This window comes from Aplidium turbinatum, chromosome 3, assembly GCF_918807975.1.
Source record: "Aplidium turbinatum chromosome 3, kaAplTurb1.1, whole genome shotgun sequence".
Taxonomy (NCBI): domain Eukaryota; kingdom Metazoa; phylum Chordata; class Ascidiacea; order Aplousobranchia; family Polyclinidae; genus Aplidium; species Aplidium turbinatum.
Genome location: NC_137474.1, coordinates 11486689 through 11497832, shown reverse-complemented (window position 1 = coordinate 11497832; position 11144 = coordinate 11486689). Strand labels below are relative to the sequence as shown.

Below are 11144 nucleotides of genomic sequence, written 5' to 3'. Positions count from 1 at the left end.
GCCACTGGTCAATACATATGAAGAGCCCATTTCCAAAACCACGTAGGCACAACTTTTACCGAAATTGAGTTTAGAGCAGGGCTTTTCAACCTTGTTTCTTTTATTGGCTTTTCAACCTTGGGGTCGCGAGCCGTTTATCGGAGGTTTGCGAGGCGCTTGAAATAATTATTCCAGTGTATTGTTTTCACTTCTTTTTTGCCAGAAAAGATTAAAAACTGTGTTTTTTTCACAATCGCCCATTCCTCTACTTGGGGTTAGGCTATTATATCGTTTAAGCTTTCAGACGTTGCAAAGGCTTTAACTATAGGAAAGCATTTGATATTTTTCACAAAGTTCTTATACGTTGTTGTTGTTTTGTGCAGACTAAAGTTAACCAGTAACAAAGCTATGGTAAAAAGCAAAATTATGTAGAATCCTATGCAAAATATAGATTTCTCAGTAGCCTATCGTTTTCAATGGCATTGAAAAAAATTAGTGTGGGCTATTTTGTTTGAAAGTTCTTTCAGTAGGCCTAACAGGTGCACGCATTGACAAACTTAATATTTAAAAATATGCAGCACCAGCCATCTCACTGAAACTGATTTAAATAAATCCATAAAAGATTGCAATAAATTCAACCGGTGAAAGTGCAAAAACGTGGATTATGTTCCCGACAATTTTCACCAAATCAAACGTCATATAAAAACCGTTCAAGTCTACTGAATATTACGTCATGGAAATTCCTAAAACATGAGCCAAAATTGCACCAGCGTTCATAAGAATTGTGTCAAACCTGTTTGGACCTGTTTGGGCCTGTTTAAACAGGAAATATTACATCAGCTTTAAACACCTGTTGGAATGACTTCATAATTGTCTTTCATTATTGCGTCACAGTACTGCATACGTGAATTTGAGATATTGCTATCTATTCTGGTCATTCGTAAAATGATTGTTTGAAAGTTGGCCGCACTTTTAACTGTTGGCTTAGTGCTTGCTAGCTGGACAAAGGTTCCGTCTTTTATCCAAGTAATCTGTTCTGTAGTGACAGTTTTCAGTGGTGTACGCGTTGCACCCCCTCGTTTTCGGTAGCCGTGGGCTAATTTTTACAGAAATACACTTTTTGAAAAGAAGTTCAAGTGTGTGTTTCTTCGGTCATTATATGCAGACGAAAGGATCCGGGAACTTTAAGTTACAATTTTCCCACGAAGAAATTATGGTTTACCGCTGTGACCATAAAAAATAAAAAGACGAAGTTGTTGGTTGGTAGGCTACAAAAGCAAAGAAATAATAAAAGAAGATCTTGTTAGTTGGTAGTCTACAGAAGCAAAGAAACTTGGAGACATTTCTTCTCGGTTGGTACTGAAGAAAAATAACTTTGACATTCATTGGCAAGAAAGAAGATTAAAGGCAATCCATCTGTGCTTGAAGATTCAAGTGGAAGAATCCAAGCAAGTTTTGTGGACTTTAGGACTTCATACTCGTACAGATACGGTATCGTGCATTTAAATTCTTTTTTGTATTTTTGCAGTCTTTGCAGTTAAGTTTTTTATAACTTAATTTTGTGTGTTTGTGTAACTTAATTTTTTAATTGTTAAATTTAGCCCCAACATTTAATATGTCTACACTCGGTGGCGACAGGGACTCGACCGCCGTCGACTCGACTGAGTTTAAGCCTGATGATGTTCTTTGCGGTCGGGCAGGCCATTCTGGGGAGGGGCCCTTTAACGATGAGGCTAAGTCAGTTCGAGAGGCCCGGCATCTTAGACGGGATATTTTGACTCAAATCGGGAAACTCTCTGTAGCCCTAGGTTCTTTGAGTGATAAGCAGGAACTGTTAATTTTTCGATCTAACTTATCTACTTTAGAAGAGGAATTAAGGCATTTCCATGCTCTTTTGAGTAAAATTGTTAACTCTGCAATCTTGGCAGAACTTCGTGATAGGGTAGATCCCGAATTTAACTCGTTAAAAAATAACTTCGAACAAAAAGAAAGTGAGTTCTCAGATAGGTTGGATGCTGACATACATCCTGAGGATAGCGCCTCAAATGTAAGCACTAGGATGTCTGAGAGCTCGTCACGGATAGTTGCACAAATTAACCTACAGTTAAGACGAGAGGAGCTCCAGATCCAAGCTGAGGCCGAAGCTAGAGCTGCTGAGGCCATCGCAAGAGCTGAGGCCATACGAGCTGAGGCCATACGAGCAGAGGCTGCCGCGAGAGCTGAGGCCGAACGAGCAGAGGCTGCCGCGAGAGCTGCTGAGGCCGCCGCGAAAGCTGAAGCTAGAGCTGCTGAGTTCGCACTCAAAGACGCTCAGTTGAGGGCCGAACAACGTAAAGAGGTAGTTTTAGCTGAATATCGTTCTGAGTTGGGCTCCCGGCGTAGCTCTAGGAAGGGCTCTTCTAGGCATTCCAGAAGTGAACATCAATCGCAGTTTAATTTACCTAACCTTTTCCAGACGCCTGTTCAATCTGTAAGTGGACCTGTACAATCCACATGTTTTCCAGCTGTTTCAGGAGGTCTCAGGGCCGCGGCTAAGGGTCTTCCGAAGACTGTAGAGCCAAGGTCTGCAAATTACAACCGAACTCCTCCCCCAGAGCGTACAGGTCACGGGGCCGCCATTAGCAGTAATGCTTTGCCCCCTTCAAAGTTTTCTGCGCCGCTAGTTGCTGATCGCCCAGCTACACGTAATTTGGGTGGTTGTGAGAGGCGTATCGTGTCTCCTGATTTTAACGTGTTTGAGGATCGTGATCGGGCTGTGCATGTGACTGAGCCCACTCAGCCCCTTAAGGGATATAGCTTGTCTTCTCCCGCTAAATCGAGTTCTCAACAGCAGGATTGCTTTTTTGAATACCAAAATAGTAGGACGTTCTTCGATAAGGCGGCCTTGATTGGTTACGATGGTAATAATATGCCATTTGTCTTCTTTAAAAATCGTGTTATGGCCTTGATGGCAGCTTCGCCCTTTAAGGGAACTCGTTTGACTTTGTTGCAAGCAGCTTGTGTTAGAACAGCTGCACAAACGATTGCTAATTTGGTTTCCGACACTCCTGGCTTGTCAGAGGAAGACAGGATAGAAATGTCGTTAGCTCGCTTGTCCCAACGTTTTGGGGTTCGTGGAGGTCTTTTTGCAGAACCGGAAATTAGAAAGTATCGCTATGGTAGCAAATTGACTTCGACCTCTTCCAGTGATCTGAAAGAGTTTAAAGATGAATTGTCGCAGTGTTTGCTTTACGCGAAAGCTTATGGTCAGCGTGATAAATTAGAAGGACGTTTTGTTTTGGATTTGGCTAAGCGACTCCCGTTTGACGCTAAGCAGCATTATCTTGACTTTTTAGGTGATCAGTATGGTAGCACTGAGGAACCTACCTTTCAGAGTTTGTTTGATTTTGTAGTACGGGAGGAAACGCGCAAGTCGACTGATTTTAGCATTATGCTAATGGGCGATTCTGGTGAGTCGCAGCATTTTAAAAAGTTTGGCAAAGGAAAATTGCCTTCATGTCCGGTTAGGCAGACGTCGGTAAAACCCCATGATAATGTGATTTCAGGGAGTTCGCAGTACTCGACTGCTGTTGGCGCACCGCGCGGCGGTGTGGCCAGACGTAGTGACATACCGACATGTTTTTGTTGTTCGTCACGTGGTCAAGTTGAATATCACTTTTTGTCTAACTGTAAAGAATTTTTGCGCTTGACACCTAAAGATCGGAGAGATGTCATTGTGAAAGCTGGCAAATGCTTGAATTGTTTGCGCCAGCATATGGTTAGAGACTGTAATCATGCAAATAACTGTCGTAAGTGTGGGCCTAACAACGATAGGAAACACTATTTTCTTCTGCATGATTTTTATGTGACGTCACGTGATTCTCTGGATTCGGTCGGTAAAGATGATGCTGGTGCCAGAGTTCCTGTGCGTAATGTTAAGATTGGAAATGTTAAAGCAGCCTTTAACCGCGTTACTGCTGCTCGTGTTTTGAATCCAATGACTGGCAAATCGAAGTTGGTGTATTGTCAGCATGATCCTGGTTCGCAGTTGACCTTTGTTTCGAGTGATTTGGTGTGTGAACTTGATCTTAAACCGTACGATAAAGCGTCGTTTAAAATGGATACCCTGGCTGGTCAGAAAGCTACTTGTGCTGACCTTGTTAAACTCAACATCCAGTCGTTAGAGACTGATGAACTGTTTTGTGATATAACCTCGGTGGTTAACCCAGCTTGGGCTGACGATGTTAAAACTTTACCCCATAAACAAGATTTAAGTGGTTTCCGTCATTTTCATGACGTGAATATGTTTCATTTGAATGAATGTAGTACTGTAAATGTACTGATTGGCAATGACAACGCTTATTTGATGTGGGCAAAAGAAGAACGTGTTGGTGAAAATCGCAGTGAACCGCATGCTTTACTCACTCCTCTCGGTTGGTTGGCTTGTGGTGGTAAGTCACCCTTAGTTGAAAGCGTTGCTAAAGTGTGCAGAGTGCAGACGTCTTCAGAGTCGGATGTCATCTCTGGCTTTCAGTGTAAAATTGAGTCTCGTGATATGGAAATAGCAGACCTGAATAAAGTCATTCAGGATTTGACTTTGCAAAATGAAACCTGTGAATTGTCTCGCAATGACATTTTGGCTAGAGAACTTGTCGAACCGAATATTGAGTTGAAAGATGGTCGATTTGAGATACCTGTTCCGTTGAAGGAAGATATTGATCTACCTAACAATTTTGTTTTGGCGTCAGATAGAGCTGCTGCTTTAAGGAAGAAGGCTTTAAAACAATCTGAATTTCGAGGAACTTGTGTTAATGAGGTAATGTTTTCGCGTCCTGATTTGTTAAACCCTCTGGCAGATGTCTTGGCTAGATTTCGGCTTGAAAGATTTGGTTTCATGGCTGATGTGACCAAATACTTTTTTCACATTTTGGACTCTTCGATACGTAAGCCCAATTTTATTGAACTGCTTATGTACACCAGCAGTGCCGTTCGGATCGTGAACGAACGCCCTTTGGTTCCTTTGAGTGACGACCCTAGGGATTTTACTGTCATTACCCCTGCCTCACTTTTGACCCCATACTTAGACCCATACTGTGCTGTTGGGCAACCACATGATCGTGACCAATTAAGAAGGGATTATCGGTTCAATTTGTCACTTTCTCATCAGTTTTGGAGTAAATGGATCGATTTTTACTTGCCAGGTCTTCAGGGCCGGAAAAAATGGCTAAAAATGGCCGAGAATTTGGAGCCTGGTCAACTTGTAGTGGTAGGTTCTCTCCAAGACATTGGTAAACGTGGGAAGTATCAACTTGGGAGGGTGCATGAGGTAGTTCCACAAATTAGGAAAGGGAAACCTGTGGTTCGTAGAGCCAAAGTTGCCGTCTGCAACTATGATGAGAGTACGGGGAAAGTGAAAGTAGACTACGTGTTGAGGGATATTTCGTGCCTCGCCCCCGTAAAGAACACCTAAGTGTTATGGTTTGAGCCTGGTTTTGTCTGCGGTGGCCGATACTTGTCTGAGCCCAGAACAGTCGGTTATTATCGCAACAATTGTATATAGCGTCATTTTAGCGTGTACCTATGGTACCAATTTCATGTATCGTCGTGTATTATTCCGTATTGTTGTTCATTCTTTGCATGCCCTTTGTATTTGCGTATTAACTTAAACGTGAGTGATTCAAACAATTTGTGTATCATGTGTTTTTATTCATTGGCTCACAATTGTCGTCAATTCTTTTTTAGTTATGCCATGTCAGACTGTCATAACTAGGGGCCGCTATGTTCCCGACAATTTTCACCAAATCAAACGTCATATAAAAACCGTTCAAGTCTACTGAATATTACGTCATGGAAATTCCTAAAACATGAGCCAAAATTGCACCAGCGTTCATAAGAATTGTGTCAAACCTGTTTGGACCTGTTTGGGCCTGTTTAAACAGGAAATATTACATCAGCTTTAAACACCTGTTGGAATGACTTCATAATTGTCTTTCATTATTGCGTCACAGTACTGCATACGTGAATTTGAGATATTGCTATCTATTCTGGTCATTCGTAAAATGATTGTTTGAAAGTTGGCCGCACTTTTAACTGTTGGCTTAGTGCTTGCTAGCTGGACAAAGGTTCCGTCTTTTATCCAAGTAATCTGTTCTGTAGTGACAGTTTTCAGTGGTGTACGCGTTGCACCCCCTCGTTTTCGGTAGCCGTGGGCTAATTTTTACAGAAATACACTTTTTGAAAAGAAGTTCAAGTGTGTGTTTCTTCGGTCATTATATGCAGACGAAAGGATCCGGGAACTTTAAGTTACAATTTTCCCACGAAGAAATTATGGTTTACCGCTGTGACCAGATTATTCTCATTATTTTTTGGAAATGTAATAAAAGCCGTAATAACATCGCAAAAAAACGTTTTTCGTTTCGGAAGTTTACGTTGGAACAGCGAAACTAAACATAACTGGATGCCGGCATGAATCAAATTTGTTTGAATTTTGCACAGGGATATCTAGAGAAGGGGATATGAAGGGCGGTAGTTTGCAGTGCTTTAAACATGTGGTTCTTTTTAAAATCGTAGAAAGTTTTGTAGTGCAGCTGGTACAATGAGCCACAGAAGACAGTTAGCAATTGTTACGTAGAGCATTTTTAAAGAATAGCCTACTTGTTTACAAAGACAGTTAAAAAGTTACCAGTAGTAAGCTGTTTTGTTAACAAAGCCTTTGCAGTAGGCTAGATGTAAAGCAAGTATATACGTACGTAGTTGAATTAACAAGCAACCATGAGCATGCTGTGAATATCCAGGCCTGATGCAGTGATGCTAATAGCGCAATCCAAGTTATCATAACAAGATTTATTAAACTGCTATCGGTGCCAATTGTCATTTTACGATAAACACAGATTGTTCACGACAAACAAAAGCCCTTCTATTGTCAGACATAATAAAAACCTTCGTATCCCCTTCTTTAGATATCCCTGATTTTGCATTAAATATGATCTTGTTAAATGCTTTTATGGGGGGCGAGAGACAACATTGATTGCTCTGAGGGGGTCGCGGTGGAAAAAAGGTTGAAAACTTCTGGTTTAGAGTGTCATTAGGTAAAGTACTACCATAGGTACCTACTATCCATTTCTTTCTTTCCAAAATCTTTTCCATCTGCTTCAAATTTGACAATAAAAATTATGCGCCATCATTAGCTATTTTTCTAGTCATTTTTCATAGTCTATGACAAAGACAGGACTCAAGCTGCATGGTTCTTTCGCCTTAGTTGTGTGATGTTCTAGTCGTTACCAAACTTCTTTGCAGCTCGAGATTCTGGATTTCAAGCGCTCTGATTGGCTAGAAATTATCTTTGAAGCTCCACCTCTTTTGGTATTTTATAGCAATTTTTGAATCTGTTGGGGGCTGTGGCTGTATGGAAAACACCCCCACCTAACCAAATAACTTTACAGACTTTTTAAAGTTAGTTTTTTTTGCAGAGTAGCGATGAGCCATGAATGTAGAAGTGTGAGCTGTAGACTGTAGAGTTAGGGTATACAACAGGTTTGTCACAATCAAGGTGCAATGCCTCGCGATGGCTTGCTTGGTATCTTCAACAAGCGTGTTGTTTTCATTATGGAATTCTGGTGCGTTGTGTTATTATCGGTTATGACCTGAAGTAACCTCTGATTGAGAAATTTGTATTATGTAACGTATTTCTTGAATCATCTGTAAGCATGCAAATCTAGAAGGTTCTGTTGTTTTTCATGATTTCTGAGCGTCGTTTGTCATGACGTCATAAGGTTGTTTATCTGTAAATGTCCGATTGCAAAATCGTTATTATGTAAGAATCTTCTTGCGAACGTGACATTCTTTAGACTTCTATAAGCTTCTGCTTGTTGACATTTAAATGCTACGTGACCGAACGATGGTTCTTTATGATGTAACCTTCTCGAAGTTACTGGACTGAACAGCCAACTATAAATAGTGGTGTAGTTTGTGTAATGTTTATTCTGATTTTTCTGAGATTATTATTATGATGATTATTATTGAGTTGGTTATGAGAGTTGTGCTATGAGTTGTGGATTGGTAGTTGATGCAGAAATTAGAGTTATTTGAGAAGCCGTTCGTTAAAGTTCTTCAAGAAGTCAGATTATCATTTCGCTAGTAGAATTATTCGACATTTAATTGACTGCTTTTCGGTTGACCCATTAAACTACGTCATTGAATCTTTCCAAGTCTTTTTCCTGGTAAGAGATAGAAAGAAATCGTGACATTCTGGGGGCTCGTCCGGGATCAAACCGAAAAAAATTTAACCGAAAAACCGAAGAATACCGAAGATTTATTGAAAGAATAATAAATTAATGTCAAGATGGCGGATACTGTCAAACATGAGATGATTGAAGACTTAGGGAGCATGGCTGAACGAATGGGGCTGACTGGTAATGAAAAGTCTCAGTTTGTGATGGAAGAGTATCACAAGATAATGGACCAAAAAGCTCAGCGAGAAGCTGACGAAAGAGAAGATAGAAGAGCTGCTCGTGAAATAAGGAAAGCAGAACTCGAAGCTGAAGAAAAACGAGCACAGCGTGAGGCTGAAGCTGCACAACTTGAAGCTGAGGAAAAGCGAGCACAGCGTGAGGCTGAAGCTGCACAACTTGAAGCTGAGGAAAAGCGAGCACAACTTGAAGCTGAAGCAGAGGAGAAGCGGGCGCAGCGCGAAGCAGAGGAGAAGCGGGCGCAGCGCGAAGCTGAAGCTGAAGAAAAACAAGCACAACGAGAAGCTGAAGAAAAACGTGCTCAACGGCAGTACGAAGCAGAAGCTGAAGAAAGAAGAGCACAATATGAATTGGAAAAGTTAAAACTTGAATTAGAAAGACAAAAGCTGGACATTGGTGAGCGATCTAATTCTACTAATGATAATGCTCGAGATGTTATTGTGGCGCAAGTTAGACGTCCAGATTTGCCATCATTTGTTGAAGAAAAAGATGAGTTGGATAGTTATTTGTTAAGATTTGAAAGATATGCTACAATAGCCAAATTGGAAAAGTCGACGTGGGCTACACAGCTAAGCATGTTATTATCGGGACAAGCTCTTGATGTATATTCAAGACTTTCGCAAGAAGAAGCCATGAACTACGACAGGTTGAAGTTAGCTCTGTTAAAGCGATACAATTTTACCGAGCATGGATACCGTCAAAGATTCCGTGAGGCAAAGCCTGAAAACCACGAAAGCCCAGGTCAATTTATTGAACGTTTAAGAAACCTTTTGTTAAAATGGTTTGAACTTTCGGGGGCCGAACAATCATTGGACGGATTGGCAAACCTTATAGTTAAGGAACAATTCACAGATTCATGTTCAAAAGATCTGTCTGTTTATCTAATGGAGAGAAGTCCAAAGAATCTAGAAGAAATAGCCAGTGTGGCAGAACAGTACTTAGTTGCTCATGATGAGAAGTTGTCGACTGAAGAAACGTTGTCATGCGATAATGACGAGGAGCAAACAAATAATTTTAAAGGAGGTGCGGTTCCAAGAGAAGTACGTTGTTTTGTAATGGCTTAGGTCATAAATCTGTTAACTGCCGGAGGAAAACTAACAGAAATCATCAGGAATCGAGGAAGTGGTGCAATCGTTGCAATAGGCAAGGACACGAAGCGAAGGAATGCAAGGACAAGTCGTTTTCCTTATCCAATCAGTCTGGAAAAGATAAAGACACGGACGTTTATCGAGGTGGTTGTGCGTTAATGATTCCTAAACCCACGCTTGAAAATGAGAGATCGGATGGAGATGATCAGTTGGAGAAGAAAACGGGAAAGAAGACAAAAGAAGATGCTTACGAAGAAATAAAACCTGAAGATTACCTACCAGTAGTGGATGGAACAGTTGGAAACAAAAAGGTAAAAGTTTTACGTGATTCTGGTTCTACGGGTATAATGGTGAGGAGAGATTTAGTAAATGACAATCAGTTAACGGGAAAAACTGGCCATGTGACAAAGATAGATACCACTTCAATCCAAGGACCGTTAGCGATGATATATATCGAAACTCCGTATTGTAGTGGGACTGTGAAAGCGTTATGTTTACAAAACCCTTTAGTTGATCTTATAATCGGAAATGTTATTGAGAAAAATTCTGAAGTTACTTGTTATTCTTGTGGCAAGAATGGTCACTTTGCTCGAGATTGTTCTGCAGATGATCAGCAACGATCTCACGATGACGGATACAATGAGCGCGAAGAACCGGGAAGAGGCAGGCGACGACCATTTGGAGTTTGCTATAGATGCGGTAGACGCGGACACTTCGCCAGGGAGTGCGTTGCTGACGGCGGACATTCGGAAAATAGACGTTGCCGTGACAACCACTGCTACCGATGTGGGGAGATTGGACACATAGCCAGGAGCTGCCCTTTTGATGAAAAGGCTTGCTACAACTGTCATAAAGAAGGTCATCTCGCCAAGGACTGTCCGGAGAGGAAGTGTTTCCGATGTAAGAAGATGGGTCATCTTGCTCGCCGGTGCATTGAACCCATTGAGGACGATGGAAACTTTCGCAGAAAACGTGACTAATGTTTTGAGAAAAGCTATCGTTGGTAGATCGTGCAACGATGGACTAATGAGAACTGTTTTATTGAGTAATTAATTGTTTTGTAATGCGTTTTGTATTGATTGTGTAGTTATATTGTTCCTCGATTCGATTCCTCGATTCGATTCGATTCCTCGTTCCTCGATTCGATTCCTCGATTCCTGATGATTTCTGTTAGTTTTCCTCCGGCAGTTAACAGATTTATGACCTAAGCCATTACAATTAAAACAACGTACTTCTCTTGGAACCGCACCTCCTTTAAAATTATTTGTTTGCTCCTCGTCATTATCGCATGACAACGTTTCTTCAGTCGACAACTTCTCATCATGAGCAACTAAGTAGCAATGCCCGTAATTATACATTTTAGCTTGGGGGGAGGGGCTCAAAAGCTGTTGCGAAGTAAAAGGCTATGCACATAACATTTGTAGTTGCAATGAGTCTAATTTGCGGTTATAGGAATATTATAGGAAGTAGGCCTACGTTATAGGAAGTGCTAGGGCATCTCAAAATCACCTGAACCTTGTACCGTGGCCGCGTGGCGTATGCAACGGCTAGGCTAGTCAAGACTAAGCTCAAGCCTCAATACCAGTAAAGTTTTTCTCCAAAGCAATGCTGTTGGGTTTTTTTAAATACA

General features: G+C 41.2%; 1 protein-coding gene across 1 annotated transcript in view; it reads left to right on the top strand.

The window, feature by feature from the left end:
* The first annotated feature begins 8071 nt into the window (after positions 1 to 8071).
* The window catches only part of LOC145766547 (uncharacterized), a 44549-nt gene continuing 41476 nt past the window's right edge, over positions 8072 to 11144 (top strand). The window contains exons 1-2 of the mRNA XM_082578269.1: positions 8072 to 8564; positions 8619 to 8875. Coding sequence (XP_082434395.1) covers positions 8300 to 8564; positions 8619 to 8875 — 522 coding nt within the window. The 5' untranslated portion in view covers positions 8072 to 8299. The remainder of the gene's footprint in view (positions 8565 to 8618; positions 8876 to 11144) is intronic.